The 20,457-nt window shown below is 52.2% G+C and overlaps 2 protein-coding genes across 2 annotated transcripts; both read left to right on the top strand.

Moving 5' to 3' along the window:
• Positions 1–336: 336 nt before the first annotated feature.
• Positions 337–5,726, top strand: FAM83C (family with sequence similarity 83 member C). The gene is made up of 4 exons (XM_007934597.1): positions 337–849; positions 3,394–3,561; positions 3,691–3,815; positions 4,310–5,726. Exons 1-4 carry the CDS (start codon positions 337–339, stop codon positions 5,724–5,726), a joined length of 2,223 nt encoding a protein of 740 aa, XP_007932788.1.
• A 2,964-nt stretch (positions 5,727–8,690) lies between these two features.
• Positions 8,691–16,384, top strand: EIF6 (eukaryotic translation initiation factor 6). The gene is made up of 6 exons (XM_042783600.1): positions 8,691–8,797; positions 8,934–9,019; positions 12,544–12,719; positions 13,233–13,409; positions 13,605–13,786; positions 16,336–16,384. Exons 1-6 carry the CDS (start codon positions 8,691–8,693, stop codon positions 16,382–16,384), a joined length of 777 nt encoding a protein of 258 aa, XP_042639534.1.
• Positions 16,385–20,457: the final 4,073 nt, after the last annotated feature.

Genomic DNA, 20,457 nt, shown 5'->3' with positions numbered 1-20,457 from the left:
AAACTTGTTAGGAGACTGGTGGAGATGGAGCAGGAGATGCCAGGGTTACGGGGTGTGGTGGCGGGAATGTGTGCTAAGAGCTTGGCGCTGCTGGTTCCCTAGGCGGGCGAGTCCCAACAGGGGGCAAACAGATGGGGCTGACCTGACAAGTTCCAGAGGCCAGGGGCAATGAGGCGGAGCCTGGCTCTGACTTAGGGTGGCAACAGGTTGGGGATCCTGCCGCACACGGGGGCGGGCTGGCGGAAGGCGATCCTGCTAGTGTCGTCTTCCTGCTGTAGCCAGCCTGGGGCACAGGCCATGGAGCTCGCTGGCAGATGAGCAGCCAGGTGGGCAGGCATGTTTGGAGGCCTAGGGCCTGGGGGCCTGGGAACCCAGGGCATGGCGGGACCCCTGCGGGGCCGGGTGGAGGAGCTGAAGCGGCCCTGGTGGCGGGAGACCTCCCCGTTGGTGTTGAGGCACAGTGAGGCTGCCCGGCTGGCAGCTGACGCCCTCTTGGAGCGGGGTGAGACTGCCTACCTTCAGGTCATCTCCGAGGAGCGGGAGCTGCCCTTCCTGAGCGCCCTGGACGTGGACTACATGACCAGCCATGTGCACGGGGTCCCCGAACTCAATGAGGCTCAGGGACTGGAGGCTGCAGTGCCTGACCGCCTCAGCCTGCTCTCTGAAGTCACCTCAGGCACGTACTTCCCCATGGCCTCTGATCTAGAGCCCCCGGACCTGGACCTGGGCTGGCCTGAGGTTCCACAGGCCACTGGCTTCAGCCCCACCCAGGCCGTGGTCCACTTCCAGCGGGACAAGGCCAAGAACATCAAGGACTTGCTGCGTTTCCTCTTCAGTCAGGCCCGCACGGTAAGGACCTCATCTCTTCCAAATTTCCAGATGTGGAAACAGGTCCAGAGGGGGGAAGGGAAGAGCCCAAAAGCCACACAGCAATTTAGGGGCAGAATTGGGACTAGAATCTCTGGCCTGTACTAGATCACAAGCTCCTAGAGGGTAGGCATGTATTTCTTATTTACCTTGTAATCCTCTGGCACTCAAGAAAACTGCGGATCCCCTGAAGTCATCTTAAAACCATATAGTAGTTCAGCTCCACTAGTAGAAAGTATCTGCCTTAAGCATTCATCTCTTTGAAGAACTATCTGTATGTGATCAAAGTGAAAACTTGAAAGATTAGATGGGAACCTTAGGGGGCAGTGAGTTTGTTAATGGGGAAGGAACAACTCAGAGAAGTAAATTGGGAATTGGTTGCACAACTTGAAGGTTGTAACCACTGTCACTAAATTATACATGTAGAAACTATTGCATTGGTGAATGTTTTGCTTTAGACACTTGACTGCTAACCAGAAGGCTGGCGGTTCAAATCCACCAGCCACTCCTTGAAAGGAAGGTTGGTCAATCTACTTCTGTAGAGATACTGCCTCGGAAACCCAAGGAGGGGTCACTATGAGTGGGATCCGACTTGACGGCAGTGAGTTGTTTGTTTGTTTTTTTCTCAACAGAAAAAAGAAAATAAATAAAATTGAGGGGAAAAGAAGAAAACTATGAATAGCACAGAATGAGTGTGGAGCCTCAGCAAAGCTGTGCTTATTCCAAAGATGCATACTCCATCTTTCTGGGGTCTCCATGACCTTCATCAGATGCCAAAAAGTTTTGTGATCCCCAAACTAAGACTTGCGACCTCAGAGAACATCAGAGCCATCTCCTTGACTTATAGGGGAGGAAACTGAGGCCAGAGAGGGGCTGGGACTTGCTCAGGGAGCACAGGACTCTGGGTGAGAGGGGACCCCGACAAAGGGCCTGGGGCCCTGGCTTAGCCCTGCACCCTGGCCTATCCCTCAGCTGCGTCTCAGCCCCTCCTGCACAGCATCTTAGCTGAGCCTAGGGCAGGGGGGAGGCCATGCATGGCCTTCAGGGCTGGGCTTTTAGCTCTGCACTGGCAGGGAAAGGGGGAAGGGAGGCTGCTGGGCTCGGGGCTGGGGAGCAGGGGGCTCAGGAGAAAGAGAACAGGAGAGACGGAAGCCTGGTGCCTCCAGGAAGGCGTGGTGAGGGGGCCCCAGCCACGTACTGGCAGAGCTTCACTGCTGGGCTCTGACTTCTGTGGCTCAGGAGGCAGGGGCATGGATAAGATGACCCTGGTCTAAGGAAGCAGCCTGGAAGGTTCTCACTATAGAGCTCAGGAGGCAGGATGCCAGGGTCCCCCAGTACCTGTGGCAGAGCCTCCCTGGCAAGCCTGCCAGTGCCCCAGGCAGGGGAGGGCCAGGCCTGATTGGCATCAGCAATGGGGTCATTAGGGTGGTTATTGCTATGGCTGCTATCGCCACCCTGTCCCTTTGATCTTTCTTACCTGTCCTTATTCCCCCAGCCAGGGGCATCCTCACCCCCCATCTGGACCCCTCTAATCAGGGCCTCATCACTGGCTTGGAGTGACCTTGAGAAGTGCTTTCCCGCCCTAAGGCCCAGTATGTCCCCATTTGTTAAGAAGGCATCAGGAAAGGAACATTTAATTGTGCCTCTGGTGTGTGTGGAGCCCCTTCACGTGTAATTCCCTATAACTCTAAAACCTGGCTATCATTATCTCCATTTAACAGATGAGGAAGTTGAGGCTTCCAGAGGTAAAGCGACTCACCTAAAGCTGCAGCTCCAGGAAGAACAGAGTCCACATTTGAACCCAGGGCTCTGCTCTGCCCCTGCTGCCTCTGCTGTCTGGGAGAGGAGACTCTCACAGCAGATACATGTGGTGGGAAGAAGTAGCAGTAGGGGCTTTGAGGCCCCAGGGGATATCAGGCCTCTCTGAGATAGGCCTGTATGTAGAGTAGTAGCTGTAAGCCCCAGTCCCTGGACTGAACAAGAAACTTTGTTCTACTTGGCATGATGGAAGTGAGGGACTCCATGAGTGTCATGCCAGACCTCTGCAGCTTCACAAGGAAACTGAGGCAGGACTGGAAAAGGGCCTTGGAGACCCTACTAACTAGCTTGTAGCTCTGACCTTTGAAAGGGGAACCTCAGACCAGCCAGAACTAGGGCTAGTGCTAGACTGGGAACCCGGGTCTCTTCCCGCTCTGGGCCTCAGTGATCCCTTATGTAGAAAGGGGCTTTAGATCAGCACCATGGATCCACAGACATTTCTGAGAATCCAATGGCAGATAAACACAGAAAAATGCACACAAAAACTTTAAAATAACTTCCATGGGTTCAAAACAGTCAAAACTCCCTGTGCCTAAGTTAAGAAGCCTTGGTCTACGTCACTGCTAAAGTGATTCCAGAGATGTTCTCACAGGCTCTGGACTCCTGATTCTCAGTCCAGTGCCCTTTCTGGGTTCCAGCCCTGCCCTGGGGCTGGAGTGGATATAGGCAGTGCCCCCAGCAGGGCTGAGCTTCCCTTTCCTCCCCCAGGTCGTGGCTGTGGTGATGGACATATTCACCGACATGGAGCTTCTGTGTGACCTCATGGAGGCCTCAAGCCGGCGTGGTGTTCCCGTCTACGTGCTCCTGGCCCAGGAATACCTGAGGCACTTCCTGGAGATGTGCTACAAGATGGATGTCAATGGGGGGCACCTGCCAGTCAGTAAGGGGCAGGGCAGGAGAGTCAAGTTGGGGGGTCAGTGGGCGGAGGGAATGGGTTCCCTTAGCTGTTTTGGCCCTAGTCTGTCAAGGTCACCTCCCCAGCTTCCTTTCCCTTCCTTGGTGCAGAACATGCGTGTGCGAAGCATATGTGGGGACACATACTGCAGCAAGGCAGGCCGCCGCTTCACAGGGCAGGCCCTGGAGAAATTCATCATCATCGACTGTGAGCAGGTGGTTGCAGGCAGCTACAGGTAAGCACATGGACTGGAGGTAGAAGGCCTGGGGCTGTGTCCTGGGTGCTGAGGGCATCTAGGATCTAGCAGCTTTGAAATTTCCCTCCTTCACCCATCCCTTCAAACATGTACTGAGCACCTGCTGCCTGCCAGGCACTGTGCAGGGCCCAGGGGATAGAATGGAGCACTCACTGTAGTGAAAGGGTTACTTTCATATCCTTGGCATAGAGAATAACTTTTATATATTGGAACTGGAGGGACTTCAGAGAACCTTTCTCCAGTCTATTTTACAGATGGGGAAATTGAGGCCCTGAGTTGGGCAGCCACTTGCCCAAGTCCACTCAGCAGAGCTAGGACTAGTGCAGACGCTGGGGTCAGAGCTCTGTCTCCCTCACTGTGGGGCCTTCGTGGCAGTGTTTTAGTCCAGTTTCCTTACTCTGCCCCCCTGGTTATGACTTCTGGCCAGTCCCGGGGTTGTGCTTGGCCTCCTGACCCCTGCCGCTCTGCCCCAGCTTCACCTGGCTGTGCAGCCAGGCCCACACGAGCATGGTGCTGCAGCTGAGGGGCCGAATCGTGGAGGACTTCGACCGGGAGTTCCGCTGTCTGTATGCCGAGTCTCAGCCTGTGGAGGGCTTCGGTGGCAGTGAGGAGCCCCTGTCACCCAGGGTACCACACCCTCCCCAGGTGACCCTGGCCTTCAGGCCTGGCTTCCCAAGAAGCCCCACCTCCTCCTCGCCCTCCAGCACCAGCCTCGGCAGCGTCAAGCGCTCTCCTCTCCTGGGCCGCGCCTCCTACCTCGCTCTACTGGGAGGCTGCTCTACCTCGTCCCCAGGTCCTGCCCACCGTGAGACCAGTAACCAGCTCCCCCTGCAACGTCAGCTGTCAGACCCTAACCATGACGCCCCTCCTGGGTTCTATAGGGCCAACCTGAGCAAGCTGGGAGTGTCCTCATGGTCCCAGTCCTCCCCTGCCCTCAACCACCATAACGCTAGCCCCCCGGGCCTGGCAGTGGGCTCACATCTGCTCTCCCATCCACGCCCCCTCTTCCCCTTCCCCCGGGGTGGTCCAGCCCTGTCCCGGCTCCCAGAGAATGGGTTCTCAGGAAGCCAGGAGCTTAGTCCCCCACGAGGTCGTCGAATTCCTGGCCCAGTCCTGGAGACAGTGCATGAGAGGAAGGCATCTCTGAATCAGAGCCATGGCCAGAAGGACCTCCTGGTCCCCTTCCCCAGAGCCCGAGAAGCTGGAGGGCCCGACTCTGGGGTTACCCCCGGCTCAGGCTCCTTTCAGCCTGGAGAGCAGGCCCCAGAGGACAGGAAGTTGTCCCCAAGCCAGAGCTACAGCCAGCTGGACCTCTTGCCCAAGGCTCAGGGTGCAGGGAGCACTCCTGAGTCAGGCTCTCCCAGAACTGGTGATCAGGTCTCAGAGGAGAGAAGGCTGTCCCCAAGCCACAGCCACAGCCAGTTGGACCTCTTGACACAGTTCTCCAAGGCCCAGGGCTCCAAAGTGCCCCCTGAAGCCAGCTCCCCCAGCAGGCCCAGCAAGCAGGGCCCAGATGAGTGGCGGCATAGCCTAGGCCACAGCCAGCTGGACCTCATCACAAAGTGTGGCCCATTCCGGGCTGAGGGGCCCGGGCGCATTGGTCTCCCTGGTCCGAGCCCTGTTCGCAAGACTGAAGTGGGCTCTGGGGATGAGAAGCGGCTGACTCTGGGCCACAGTAAGCTGGACCTCATCACCAAGTATCACCAATTGCAGGTTGTCAGGCAGGCACCTGAACCAGGCCTGCCTGGGGACTCAACAGGTGGCCATCACAATAGTGGTAGCAATGACTTGTATGGGGATGAGAAGCGGCTGACTCTGGGCCACAGTAAGCTGGACCTCATCACCAAGTACAACAAGTTCAGGGTGCTCCGAAGCCGCTTTGAGTCCTAGCCCCATTCCCAGCAAGGACAGGTCCCCCCCCCCCCCAAAGATTGCTCAGATCCTAGACTCTGATCAGGGGCTGCATGGGGAGGGAGTTGCCTAGGAGGTCAGCGCAGATACTCCCTGGGCTCATATATACACTTACACACACACACACACACACAGAGACAGAGAGAGAGAGAGAGAGAGAAATGGAACCCTCAGTAATTGAACCCCTACCACTAGACACTGTGTTGGGCATTCACACTGTTGTTGTTGTTGTTGTTATGTGCCGTCGAGTCAAACCCGACTCATAGCGACCCCTCCTTGGGTTTCCGAGGCAGTTATCACTACGGAAGTAGGATTGCCCAACCTTCCTTTTGAGGAGTGGCTGGTGGGTTTGAACCGCCAGCCGTCTGGTTAGCAGGCAAGTGTCTTAGCCACTATGCTACCAGAGCTCCCAGGGCATTCACACTAGTTACTTCTTCTTATCCCTCATCCTTTCAACATCTCTCTGTGTAAGTATCATCATTCCTATTTTAAATATGTGGAAGCTGAGGCCAGAGAAGACTTGTTTGAAGTCAGAGCCAAGTAAATGACAGAGTAGGGACCCAAACCCTATCTCTGCCTGACTCTAAAGATGATGTTTTTTTTTTCACACACGACACACAATATCCATTGTTCATGTGTCCCATGCACAGAAAGTACACATGTCACAGAAATGCTCCAAATGCCTGCACAATTCACATAGGCATGCCAACAGGGCACACACTCACAAACTGTACACTCACAGATGTACTCAACCAATAAATACATACAGATTCATGACAGAAACCAAAACACTGTAAGCACTCAGTAAGCGTCACTTGGCTAAATGAATACATGCATTCAGTGCATAGTGTCTGCCCCCTCAGGATCCACATAAGGATCCTTAAGCACATAACCCAATACACTCACATGTATGCCTGAGCACACACGCATGGCGACCAGCATCTTTGGAACCTGAGCTGTGTATGCAGCCTTGGGCTGGGCATGCCACAGGGCTGACGAATGAATCAGAGTCCGTCCCTGGGAGACAAGGATTAAATGCACAAAACATTGATCAAAGGGCAGAGGGGTGTTTAATTAAAGGCTAACTAGGGACAGAGGGTGGCAGTGAATGAAAACCATAGGCTGTGGAGGATAGAGTTGTCAGAAAGGTTTCTCAGAGAGGGCAGCATTTGATCTAGGTCTTGAAGGATGAAGAGGGATTCCTGGGAGAGGGAAGCAGGTGAGGAGAGGGCCAGGACCCAATGAGTGAGTGGGTTTTCAGTGAAGGAAGGAGGGGGAGGAGAGCAGGCAGGTATCTAACCACACACACGTCAGTTTGCTGAGTGGCTCCTGAAGCACAGGCTGACAGAATATGGGCCTTTTGCTGCCTGAGAGTGTACCTGACACAAATCAATAAAAGTGGACATGGCTATGACCCACAGCTGCCTGGTGTGTCTGAGGAGTGCAGAGTCCTGGAACTGCTTGGTGGGGGACAGGAAAGTCCCCATTCAGGCCACGTTTGGAGGGCTCCCTAGGGGAGAGTAGATGATCATAAGAGGTCTAGATGGAGACAAAGGGCTCCAAGACCCCTCTGCCTTCACTGTGACATCTGAGAGGCCCTGGGCTCTACAAAATGTGGACCTGGTTTTCCTCCCCACCAGAGCCCCTTAAGGTGGGCTTTGGCTGCCACCTCTATCCAAGGGATTGAAGGTGGCTGCTGAATGAATGATCGAGTACACAGAAGAAGCACATGTACAAGCCAGTTAGCCACCACCCCAGGTCCACCCTGGGCCTCTCCCCCACAACCTTCTCCTAAGACAATGCTTCATCCACTCTCCCCCCTCTCTCCAATATCCGCTTCAGTCTGCTTCCCTCCTATTTCTCTGGTCATCTCTCCTTTTCCAGCCTCTATCTTGGTCTGCGTCTCCCTACAGGACATCCTTTCCCTGAGTGAGCTCATCCATCCCAGGCTTCAGTCCTAACTCTAATTCCTAAGCCCATCAGTCAGATATGGTCATCCTCCTACTTCCTGGACGTCTGTTCCATGCCTCACATCCAGCGAGGCAGAAATGTTCTTAGCCCTTCTCCCAGACCTGCTCTTCCTCCTCTGGTCTTATTTCAGTAAATAACTCCATCATCAACCCATCTTCTGGGAGACATCCCTGACTCCTTCTCTCTGTATTGCCTCACATTCGACCAGCCGCAGGTATCGTTCAATGTACCTCCTAAAAAAGGTTCTTTAGTCATGATGTCAGAAGAGACCATTCCTGGAGAAAGATACATTGGTAAAGTGGAGGGTCAGCGAAAAAGGGGAAGACCCTCAACAAGATGGATTGCCGCCACAGTGGCTGCAAGGATGGACTCAGATATAGCAAGGATGGAGAGGCTGGCGCAGGATCGAACAGTGTTTCATTCTGTGGTACATAAGGTCGCTATGAGTCGGAACCAGACTCTAGGGCACCTAACAACAACAAAAATAAAAGTTCGGAATGAATGCATGAATGCCAACATGCTACAGGCAGGGCCGGCGGTCTCAACCAGGCAATTTGAAACCATAGAGTCCTCCCGGAAGTTGGAGCTAGAGTAGCCGCATGCGTGGCGAAGCTCGCGGGGCTTTTCCGGAAATCTCCAAGCGCGAGGACGGAAGCGGAAGTTTATTTAGGGAGGCGAAGTGGTGGTTGTCGCGTGTGGAGGTTGTGATTACTTGGTAAATTGGTTTGAAGGGATATGCCGGGTCGGCAGGGGTGGGGGAGGATTCAGGAGTAGAAAGTGTGGAGGGTCCTAGTGGATGGTACCTGAAGTCTTAGGTTCGAATGCTGAGGGACTTGAGCCCAAGAGGGGAGGGGTCATGGCGCCAAGAGGGAAAGGGTTCCTGTCAGGTTCTGAGGGGCCAAGCCCGGGGGACCCGGGGTCGATAGAAGATCGGCTGTCCCTGAATTCCCGGCCCCGCAGCTTTTAGGCCTCATGGCGGTCCGAGCGTCGTTCGAGAACAACTGTGAGATAGGCTGCTTTGCTAAGCTCACCAACACCTACTGCCTTGTGGCCATTGGGGGATCAGAGAACTTCTACAGGTGCGGCGGGAATCCCAGGGCCCGCGGGCGGTGGGTAGCGGTGGGTAGCGAGGAGGGGTGCTGGGAATCGGGGGCTCCTGCAGGGGGAGGGCACCGGTCCCTCAGCCCCGTGACCGCCGAGTCCCTGTCCCCACAGTGTGTTCGAGGGTGAGCTCGCCGATACCATCCCCGTGGTACACGCGTCCATCGCAGGCTGCCGGATCATCGGGCGTATGTGTGTGGGTAAGGCTGGTGGAGGACTGCAGGGGTGCAGAGACTGAGGTTGAAGCCACCCCAGGACCTTTAATTATACCCCTGTAGGGAACCGGGAAGGAGCTCTGGTGGCGTAGTGGATAAGCCATTTAGCTGCTGAGCAGATCAGCGGTTCAAACGCACCAGCCGCTCCGCGGAAGAAAGGTGGGGCGGTGTGGAGTTGAACAGCCTTGGAAATCCGGTTGGGGGTCGCTGTGAGTCCGAATCCACTCGATGGCAGTGAATTTGGTTTTCCATGTTTTGTGTTTGAGGAAACCGGGCGTGATCCAGCGATGCCTAGGTTTCCATTATCTCCAGGAACTATAGAACCTCTAAATTCTTGGAGTTGGGAAGGCCCTAGTCTGGGTATCAGCAGATTCCAGGGACAACCTTTGGCAAAGCCTTCTGAGTAATAGTAACAACAAATAATATTAAATATTTTCACTCTTACACTCTTTATCTCATTCTTTCTTCCCAAAGATCCTGGGAAGCAGGAAGAATTATTGCCCCATTGACTAATGAGGAAGCTAATACTCAGCTTAGGTGACTCACCAAGTCCCACACCTAATGTAGAAGAGGATTTGAATTTATCGGTCTGCCGCTGACTGATTAAGTTGCTTTTTCTTTCAGAGTGTCCATTTCTGCCTCTCTAAAACAATGGCTGGGAGCTCTGGTAGCGTAGTGGCTAAGGCACTTGACTGCTAACCAGAAGGCTGGTGGTTCAAACCCACCAGCCACTCCTTGGAAGGAAGATGGGGCAATCTACTTCCGTAATGATACTGCCTCGGAAACCCAAGGAGGGGTCGCTATGAGTCGGGTCCGACTCGACGGCACATAACAACAACAAAACAATGGCTAAGCTTTTGGGTCACCCAGCCCAGTTATCCATTTAAATCTTACATTCCTTTAATACCACCTCTGAGTAGCCTCCAACCCTTTCCTTCTGTCCCCTCAGCACTGTTGACTCTGGCCATTGGTTCTTTCTTTGCACTGAATCTGTCTCTACTGTCATCTTTTGTTCCCACTGGGGTCATATAGAAGTCTGTTCTTTTATTTACTTATTTTTTTTTTTTTATCATAAGGCTTATAAGCCTTGGCCTCTGAATAGTTTCTTATTCAGGTGAAACATTCTGATCCTTAATCATGCTCTCAGGACTTGAAGTAAGTTCTGACATAACATGCTTCGATACCAGGGCCCTTCGTGTTTTTTATGATGGGAGTAATTCAGGGTTCAGAAGTTCATAGTTGTGGCCTCCTAGGGATGGGCAGAGATCTAGTCATTGTTGTTTCAGTGTAATTGCAGTTTGTTCATTCCTGTTGCTGTGTAATACACATTGTGTGGATGTACTACATTGTATTCATCCAGTCTGTTAACAATGGGCATTTGAAGAATTTTCAGTTTTGGGTATTATAAATAAAAAACCCACTGCTATTGAGTCAATTCCTACTCAGAGTCTTTAGGACAGAGTAAAACTGCCCCATAGGGTTTCCAAGACTATAAACCTTTATGGAAACAGACTGCCTCGTTTTTTTCCCATGGAGCAGCTGGTGGGTTTGAACTGCTGACTTTTTGATTAGCAGCTGAATGCCTTAACCACTACACCATCAGAGCTCCTTGCTATCTATTATAAATAGTGCTGCAATATCTGTGGGGTTTTTTTCTCCCTTTCATTTTATTCATTTGAAAGATATTCTTGATCTAAATGTATTTCATGCTTAATGTCACACATAGGAAGTACCATAAAGCAAAAGTTTACATTTTCTTAAAAGCTGTTTACTAAAAGTATAAAATGTGTTTTGCATTTTTAGTGTAAAATACATATACAAAAAGAAGTTGTTTTATAGTACTTGCCTTTTGGTTGTAACATTTACCCCCCAAAAAAGCTTTATACAGATCTTTCTGAGAGGAATGTCTGCGATGTCCTTCCAGACCTTTTCAATACTTAATGCAGGAGAGATCTACGGAGTATACTGTGTTTAGATTTATAAGGAATTATTTTCTTCCACTGATGAAGTACTTGTTGACCAAAAAAGAGTCCTAGCAGGGACACTGCTCTCTATTCAACTACTGCCCTTTTCCAGGGGTCCTGATACACAGGTAGAAGTCTGTTCTGCTGGACCCTACAGTTCTCACTGTGCTTGAGGTCAGGCCCAGCTTGTGGGCTGGGGGCACACTGACCTTGCTTGGCCCTCCGGCTTTCTCTGGAACTGTTAGCTGAATATCTCTTGGGAAGGTTGTTGGTGGAGAGACGGATCAAGTGCTGAGTTCTTGACAGCAGCACCTGAGTCTGTTTGGTTCTGTTGAGCAGCCTTGACCTTTTTTGATCTGCTGTCATCAGCTGTTATTTGTAGATAGAGAGAGATCTCAAAGGAGTGGTTCACACACTTGTAGAGGCTAGCAAGTCCCAAGTCCATGCGTCTGGTCAGGCTGAAGGCTTCTCCTGACTTAGCTGCAGGAGCTGACAAATCCAAGATCAGCAGGTCAGATGGCAGGCTGCTGGCTCAGGGGCTGCAGAGGCTGACAAGTCCAAACTAGGCAGGTAAGATGGCTGGTGCTGGCTCTCAGGCTGCAGAGGCTGATGAATCCCAAGGAGTGGAGGTCAGATGATGATAAGCCAGATGTAGGATCCAGAGCATGTGGTGGGCTTTGCCAGAATGATGTCTGTATATATATGATGATGCAGGCCAAACCCCTAAGGAAAGTCCCCCTACAATGAATTGGCTGATCACATCATAGAGGATGATTATATTATTACCTAATTTCCAAACCACTGAGAATCGTGGCCTAGGCAAGTTGACACAAACCTTAACCATCATAGTGGGTGTGCTGCTATGTTTTTTAGTGAACATTTGTACGTATTTCTGTTGGATCTGTACTTAGGAGTAGAAAGGCTAGGTCATAGGGTATGTAAATATTCAGTAATAATAGATGATGCCAGATAATTATCTAAAGTGGTTGAGCAGTTTGTATTTGACCAGAGTGTGTGTGTTTTATTTTTCAACACTTGGTATTGAAATTAGAATTTAATTTTAGCTGTTCTGGTAGGTGTGTGGGAGCTCTGGTGGTGTAGTGCCTAAGGCATTTACTAACTAAAAGCCTGGCAGTTCAAACCCACCAGTCACTCCTCAGAAAGAAGGTTGGGCAATCTACTTCCATGGTGATACTGCCTCGGAAACCCAAGGAGGGGTTGCTGTGAGTCAGATCTGACTCGATAGCAGTGAGTTTGGTTTGGTAGGTGTGTTAGTTCAATGTCTTAAGTAGTGAAATGTACAACTAATGCCAAGAGTCTTTCTTGCTAGTCCTGCTTATTCTGGATAATGAAGGTAAAATGGGCAAGTTGGGTTGGGACAAACTCCTGGGCCATTGCTGGCCTGCTTGCTGAGACTCCTGGTCCTACTAGGCATTGTATGGATCAGTGGGTTGGAGGGCTGGAGTCTGGGCCTAAAGCTTTCTTGGGAAAAGTTGATAGGCTTAGTGAATACTTGTGTCTTCATGGTCCCTCCTTGCCCACCAGGGAACAGGCATGGTCTCCTGGTGCCCAACAACACCACTGACCAGGAGCTGCAGCACATCCGCAACTGCCTCCCCGACTCAGTCCAGATCCGTCGGGTGGAGGAACGGCTCTCGGCCCTGGGCAATGTCACCACTTGCAACGACTACGTGGCCTTGGTCCACCCAGACCTGGACAGGGTGAGGCAGCCTAACTTGCCCACAAGTCACAGGACCAGCCTAATCAGTGGTCAGCCACTCTTCTTGCCTATCTGGCAGGCATTATGAGCATCTCTTGTGGTTTCTCCTTGTACCTGGGCTCTCAAATGTTAGGCACTCAGTATTGTAACAACAGTAGAGAGGCTTTTCGTGGTGTGGTCAGTGTCAGAAAGAAGCTGTAGGGGGATTAATGCTTCAGAACAGGGGACCTAAAAGATTGACAGTTGAACTCTTGGGTGTGGGGTAGAGGGAAGAAGGTGATTGGGGAGACCAGCACCCTGCCTGTTCACAGCATGAGTAGCTATTAGGGTCTGTAGAGCTGGCCTACTCTCTGCTTCAAGATACATTCTTGCCTTTTTCTTGGTGAAGCTTCCATATACAGCTATGTAGCAGAGGAATGAGAGGCCTAGGGAGCCAAGCACTGGGAAGTTCTGGACATGGAAAGCCCTTGGTTCTTTGGCCTGCAAGTACACAGTACTTCCTGTCTCTTGGTAGGAGACAGAAGAAATCCTTGCTGATGTGCTCAAGGTGGAGGTCTTCAGACAGACAGTGGCTGACCAGGTGCTAGTAGGAAGCTACTCTATCTTCAGCAATCAGGGAGGGCTGGTGCATCCCAAGACTTCAATTGAAGACCAGGATGAGCTGTCCTCTCTCCTTCAGGTGCCCCTTGTGGTAAGCATCCCAACTCTAACCCCTGTCTTCTGTGAGGCACACCCCTTTGTCTAGTGTTTGGGTATCTGGCCATCCTGCCACAGTTTGGGGTTGGGGATGCATGTCAGGGAGCAGTGTCTGGGGAGAGTCTGCATCAGGAAGGGGAGAGACTTTGGTAATGTGGTTATGACACCTGCTGAGCCCATCCCTTGGCAGGCGGGCACGGTGAACCGAGGCAGTGAGGTGATCGCTGCTGGGATGGTGGTGAACGACTGGTGTGCCTTCTGTGGCCTGGACACCACCAGCACGGAGCTATCAGTAGTGGAGAGTGTCTTCAAGCTCAATGAAGCCCAGCCCAGTGCCATTGCCACCAGCATGCGGGATTCCCTCATTGACAGGTATGTGGGCCCTCTCCTTTCTTCTGCCCAGAGTAGGGGTCTCACTTTGCCTTTTAAGGGTAGGGGAAGAGGATGGTGCCTAGCGTGGGAGCCACTCTGTTCGAACTAGTTGGTCCTTGTGTGTGAATGCTTACCTGGGCACTGCTGTGCATCATGGGATACAGGTGGCAAATGCTGCCCAAGTATCTGCTAATGCTTATCTTTGAAGTCTCAGCTTGGTGTCCCCTCTAAGCAAGCTTATTTTATCACTGACTACATTGTGTGGTTTGCATTTGCCAGCCTGAGACAGGAAAGAGCTGTTTGTTTAGAGGTGGGGAGTTACTCTTAGAAACTGAAGAGACCTCTGATGTCTAAGAGAGCTCTTGAACTGGTTGGAGGGTGGGTATTGCATCATAATCTCAAGTGATTTGGGGTTTTGTACATTTGAAAACAACAAAATATGATCCTGGGCCCCAGCCCTGGAGATTCCTGGGGTAGGAGGGTCTAGAAGCTCTTCTTTGGAAGAGCAGCAGATGCTGGGTGGTTTAGCAGCCCCCTTTGATTCTCACTGAGGATCCTGTCTCAAGACATGTCATACCCAACTAGGCACCAAAGTCTTTGATAAGGGATAGGAACCCCAAAGTAGAGCAAGTGCCAAGTAACATCCTCCCTTCTCACCATGAGCAAAATGTGCCTTTACTCTTTCTCCTTCATTCATTTGCCTGATGTTACTGAGCCAAATGAACAAGGCCCATGGGGGCCTATTCAGGCAACTTGGTCCTAATCCTGCCTCTGAGGAGCTCAAGAGTAGAGGAGGGGTGAAAAGACAGTGGCCGTGCATAACTTGTAGCTACCTTTAAAGGAAGAATAAAAAGTGTCATCAGATGGCATCAGAGGCTCTGGTGAGAAACTTTGTGGGATCCAGGAAGGTTTCATGCGGGACAGATCATAGTCTGGGATTTAAGGATGAGCAGGTATTGGAATCTGCAGAGATGGGGGCGGCAAACACCCTCAAGCAGACACAAAGATGGGAAAGTGGGGAGTGTATGTATGAAGGGGACAAGGTGGTATTTCTAGAGTGTTTGAGGACTTTCACTTTTTAAGAAGTTGGATCGTAGGCCTGTGGTTTTGAGCCTTAGTGCATGTTGGATTGATCGGGATGCTTGCTAAAATAGATGTCTGCTATCACCCCTGAGATCTGAGCCATGTGTTGTTTTTTTTTTTAAATACGTTTTCCTGGGTAATTCTGATGGGGACAGTTGGGGTACCACCCTGTCAAACTCTGGTGTGAGCACTGGAGAGCCATTGAAAGGTTATAACCAGGAAGGAAGTACAAGTGGTTTTGTCATCTGCTTAACACTATATTGAGCACCTACTATGTACCAGACATTAGTGATATGGTGATAAATAGATACCTTTTCTGCCCTTTTAGAATGGTGACTCCATATATAGTCATTTAATTAAAACCAAACAAAACCTCTTAGCAACTTGAGAAATTTCTGTAACCTGATAGTGAGTCCCTACTAGAAAACTACAGCTGTTAATTACATTTAGTGGTGAAACATTACAAACAGTACCATTTGAAATGGGGCAGAATTTGTTACCATCAATGAATGCCTGCATTGTTCTGGTGGTCCTAACCTGTGACAAAGTAAAGAATTGGATATTGGAAAGGAAGAGACAAAACTCACTAAAATCCTTTGATCTTGGACATGCTGAGTTTGAGGTGTCCATGAGACCTCAAGATAGGGATGTTGGTTGGCAACTAAAAATATGTACCTCAGTTATACACACATTATCACCTGGAGTAAGAGCACTTTTACTAAACCCTTCCTGAGCTCGTCTCTTCCAGCCTGCTACTTTTTGGGAGCGCTGGTAGCATAGTGCCTAAGGCACTTGACTGCTAACCAGAAGGCTGGTGGTTCAAACCCACCAGCCACTCCTTGGAAGATGGGGCAATCTACTTCCGTAGTGATATTGCTTCGGAAACCCAAGGAGGAGGGGTCGCTGTGAGTCGGGTCCGACTTGACAGCACATAACAACTACTTGTAGCTTTTTAGTTGGTACTAATAAAGGAGAGTCCTGGCCTTGGAAAAGTTCTGGCCTCACCCTGCCCCTGGAAGACTTGTGGTCCAGGCACGTGCCTCCCCATCTCTGAGTCCCCTTGTTTCTTTTTCTGATGTCTACTGGACTTAACCCCCCGAGGCTCTGGCTTATGACCAGTAACAGTTTGAGTAAGTTGATGAATAAGCTGACTCACTGAGTGGGGAGAGAGTTTCTTTCAATCTTTAATTGAGAGTTCTAAACTGAAGGGTGACTCATGGGATGCATTCAAGCCTGGAGCCTAGATGGAGCCAGGTGGGGCTCTGAGCGGCTCTTAAGTTCTGAGCTGGAACAAAGGTCCAGGGGTGAGGGTGGAGGCAAGCACTTTGAGAATGGAGGATGGGGTGTACTCTGTGAAGCCACTACTGACAATGCTTCTTCCTCTCCAGCCTCACCTGAGTCACTCTCTACACTGCTCCATGGGCTCCAGATTCTGGCCTTTGACTGCCTCTTCATGCCTCACCCAGGCTGTACCGGACACTGGCAGGGAGGAGGCAGAGAGCTCATGGGGACTGAGTGGCTGGATGACCAGCCATTCTTCACCTGTGCCCATCTGAACATGCGGTTACTATAAAAACATGCCACCTCAAGCTGGCTGTCAGACCCTGTGGCTCCTGACTGAGGACTCTGTTGTCTTTTGTCTCAGTATTAAAAGGCAGCTGCCTCTGGCCATTCTGAATGTGTTATTTGTACTCAGGTCCCCGCCCCCACCCCCACCCCATCGTTCCAGGGTCCTGGGAAGATGGGATACCATTCTATATACATAACTGAAGTTCCCCTACCCACTTCCCTTCCCTTCCCCCAGCTCCTTGGATGGTAGGCATCCCTGCCAGGTGAGAGAAGTACTCTTCACTGAAGTTCTCACATTTTCCACCCAACTTCAGCCTCTCAGACTTTTCTGGGCTTCAGATGATGTTGTTGTTATGTGCCGTAGAGTCAGACCCACTCATAGCGACCCCTCCTTGGGTTTCCAAGGTCGTATCACTACAGAAGTAGATTGCCCAACCTTCCTTCTGGGGAGTGGCTGGTGGCTTTGAACTGCCAGCCTTCTGGTTAGCAGTCAAGTGCCTTAGGCACTATGCTACCAGAGCTCCTTCAGAGGATGATAATGTGCCCCAAATCTTCTCTAGGTAGGACCCTGTGGTTGGGTCACCTGGCTACAGGGTAGTTTCATACTTAAGGTGGATTGAGGTGCCCTGGACACTGCAGAGCAACATGAACAGACCCCTTTCCCTTGGAGCTTCGGTGGGCAAGACCTCAGCAGTGGATTCCCAAGTTTCTTAAAGCCCTCTTGGGCCTTGGTGAAGGTTCTCTGGTGGAATAGTGGTTAAAGCATTTGGCTGCTAATCAGAGATCAGTGGCTTGAACCCACCAGTCCCTCTGCCAGAGAAAGCTGAGGCTTAAGATTTACAGACTTGGAAGCCCTCTTGGCAGCTGCTGCTGTTATTTGCCATCGAGTTGGCCCTGACTCATAGCGACCCCTCCTTGGGCTTCGGAGGCAGGATCACCACGTCTGCACTAAAAAAGTTGCTAACAGAAGTCACCGGATACCAGTCAGTGCTTGTTTGGGCCTTGCTGGCTGGAAGCAGTTCAATCTGTTGTCACGCTTCCCGTGGGCGGGGTCTTTGGAAGGCGGGGCCTTTGACGTGTGGGGCAAGGGTGGGCCGTGGTTGGGCCCCACCCACGGGGCACGTGGTCCTCGTTTCCGCTCTGAGGGACGGAGCGTAGTGACGCTAAACCGCCAATTCCTGCGGGTGTCGATGTGCAAGTGGGTACGCTGGCATCTGTAGGGTCTTCAGAGCTGCGGTTCCGGCTGCGTGAGGTGAGGGGCACACCAGGGCCCTGGGTGGGGGTGCTGCGGGCTTGAGACCTGAAGGGCATCTCCTACGGACCATGGGCGCCCAGCTGAGCGGCGACCAGAGCATCCCGGAGACGGCGCAGCCCCAGCCCGCGGTTCCGGAGGACCCTGAGCGGCCCCGGCCTGAGCCCGCCCCGTGGGGGCCGCTGGATGGACCGTGGGGGCCTCTGGACGACGTGCGCTTCCTTATCGCTTGCACGACCTGGTACTGACTGTGCCACCCACCAGAGTAACCGGCCATCGAGGCGCCGCAGCCCCTTGTTCCTGTACGCCTCGGCCCGGCCCAACCGTTGTCTGCTCTCCCCACATCCCCGTATCTCTCTTAATTCAGTCCACCTCTCGTCTCCCCGGCGCCCTTGAAAGACGGATAAGAATTCGAAGAGGTCGCGGGGACTGGAAGGAAGCCCCGGCAGGGTCGCCTCTCCAGCTCGCATGGGACACTCTCGCCTCTGGCCGTCTCCGGTACCACTGCCAGGGTTCTGGGTTCTGACCAGTGTTCAGGTCACATCCCCTGTTGGCTATGACTGAGGACAGACTCCCCTACGCCGTGCCACTGGCTTCCAGAACTAGCCAGGGCTCCTGGTAAGATCCCAGGGCTGCAGACCTGCTAACCTCGTCCATCTACTCTTGCTGAGAACTGGCCTCTTGGCGGTCTCAGGTTGCGTCAGTATGTGCTTTGACCTCAGAGAAGTCTGCCACAGTGACCCCTCTCAAACTCCTGAGGAGGAGGAGTTGCTGCTTCTCATCGTGGATCGCAGTAACATTAGACCCCTGGAAAGGACATCTGGGATTGCTGATCTGGTAGATGAGACGTCAGGGGCAGCTTCCAGATACCCATAGCACCCTGTTTTCTCCACTGCTCCCAGAAATACCCTCAGAACCAGATGCTTGTCCCTGTGCCCCAGGGAAAATGACTCATACTGTATTTTTGTTTTATTTAGAAATGATTTAAAAAACATTATACAAAGGCTGATCAGTTTAAAATGTGACCGACACTGAAATGCTGTGATGTCCCCCAGGCTGAGGGAAAGCTGGGCTCTGGGGCCCCCAGTGCTTTGCTCTTCTGTCTGCCCTGTGTTGGGGTGATGGACAGATGGTCACAAAGCAGGAGAGCCCGAGATTGAAAGCCAGCCCTCTCTGGGCCTGGCCCCACATCCCTCACGTCTGCAGCCTGGGCTGCCTGCCTCCATCTCCTGCTCTTTCTCAGCTGGTCTATAGGTAGTTCTAGGAGCCAAGGGGGATCCTAAGGGTTCTAAGAGCTTTCAAGAAGTGAGAGCACCAACCTGAGGGGTGGAGGGGCCAGTGGGGAGAGAAGGAAGACCAGGAGGAGATGGACTGGGGAGACACTTGTGATCTCATCTTGGCTCTGCTTCCTTGGACCCTAGAGGGATTCACAGGTGGGACACAGGCCCAGGCAGCCCACTGGATGGCCTGGACAAGGAACAGAACCACTCTGTGCTTCATCTGAGGGAAGGGCACCATGAGAGTCATCCTGAGCCTCCCAGGGCCTACACGAGTTTCATGTGAATGGACAGATGTGAGCTAATAAAGTGCTTTGCAAAGTATAAAACACTGTACAAACCTATGAATCACTAATATCTCTACAGTCATTCCCCCCTGCCCTAGGGAGCCTGCCCTTGGCCAAAATGAGAACAAACAGAAGGATGATAACAGAGGATGCAGTGGTCCCATTGGTTCCTCTGGGACAAGAGATTTTGCTTGAGACAGCTCCCAAGGCAGCAGGAGTCCCTGGCTGTGCTTCAGGGTAAGCCAACCCAAATCCCAGAGGCCACAGAGTGGGGACAAGGCCCATGCAAGCTCAGAGGGCAAGGGCAGCACCTGAGGGCCACCTTCCACCACCTTCCACCTTTGGCAGAGAGCCAGCAGGCATCACTGAGCCCTTTGGTCTTGCTGCAAGCTCCTCAGTGACAAGCAGGGCTGCCTCTGCTGGGTTGGAACAAGGCAAGCTGAGTCCTGGGGATTTCTGCTAGAGACAGTGAAGGTTGGGCCCGAGAAGGGTCAAAAAGGGAGGCCCCTAGACTGGGGGCCACTACTGGTTGGGCATACCCTTTACCTAAGAACAATGCAAGAGGATGGGTACCGTGAGCCCATGGTCATGAAGGGCCAAGCTTGTGGTATAAACACTGCTTCCAGGCTGAGAGATGAGGTGGCCATGGGGTAGTCGGAGCAGTGGGCTCAGCACTTCAGAAGGCCATCCTTGGCCCCTTACCCCGAAGCCCTAAGAATGTTCCTGGAGCTATCCTTTCCCCACCTAACTGGTGAGACTGAGCCCCAGGCCAAAGTGACAGGCTGGAGCCAGCTGGGGACAGGGTGGGGGAAGTGAAGAGAAGCAGAGGGATGGGGGAGGGAGTGGAGGGCGTCTCAGGCTCAGCTGGGCCTCCAGAAACGGGGCCAGCTCCTGCCCTAGCTCTTTAGCTTCATGAGCAGGGCCCAGCTCCTGGAGTATCTGGTCTCCGGAGTGGCCTTAGCAGCACCTTGGTCCTTACCACCTGGGGAAGGGCGGGCTACACTGGCCTCATCACTAAGCCAGTCACCTCTAATTCATCTAAACCCTCAAGCAGCCTTTGCAAAATGGGACTTAAACAGTAGTGCTAGGACATTTAAATATTCACGTGACTGCTGGGTCCTTGTCAGACCCAGATGGGCCACAGCCCTGCCTGCAGCATGTGACCCTACATCCTGGGTTTCAGAGGAGATCTTGACAATGTGG

This window comes from Orycteropus afer, unplaced genomic scaffold, assembly GCF_000298275.1.
Source record: "Orycteropus afer afer isolate SDZICR_OR568_19922 unplaced genomic scaffold, OryAfe1.0 scaffold00020, whole genome shotgun sequence".
Classification (NCBI taxonomy): domain Eukaryota; kingdom Metazoa; phylum Chordata; class Mammalia; order Tubulidentata; family Orycteropodidae; genus Orycteropus; species Orycteropus afer.
Note: the sequence above shows the minus strand (reverse complement) of the source record. Positions and strands in the feature narration are given on the sequence as shown.

Excerpts from the sequence above, each read along its gene's own strand:
- FAM83C (XM_007934597.1), top strand. The coding sequence starts at position 337 with ATGTTTGGAGGCCTAGGGCCTGGGGGCCTGGGAACCCAGGGCATGGCG. Across the intron at positions 850-3,393 it reads TCTTCAGTCAGGCCCGCACG|GTCGTGGCTGTGGTGATGGA; the intron begins GTAAGGACCTCA and ends TTCCTCCCCCAG. Across the intron at positions 3,816-4,309 it reads GTGGTTGCAGGCAGCTACAG|CTTCACCTGGCTGTGCAGCC; the intron begins GTAAGCACATGG and ends GCTCTGCCCCAG.
- EIF6 (XM_042783600.1), top strand. The coding sequence starts at position 8,691 with ATGGCGGTCCGAGCGTCGTTCGAGAACAACTGTGAGATAGGCTGCTTT. Across the intron at positions 8,798-8,933 it reads GGATCAGAGAACTTCTACAG|TGTGTTCGAGGGTGAGCTCG; the intron begins GTGCGGCGGGAA and ends CTGTCCCCACAG. Across the intron at positions 13,787-16,335 it reads CGGGATTCCCTCATTGACAG|GCTGTACCGGACACTGGCAG; the intron begins GTATGTGGGCCC and ends TGCCTCACCCAG.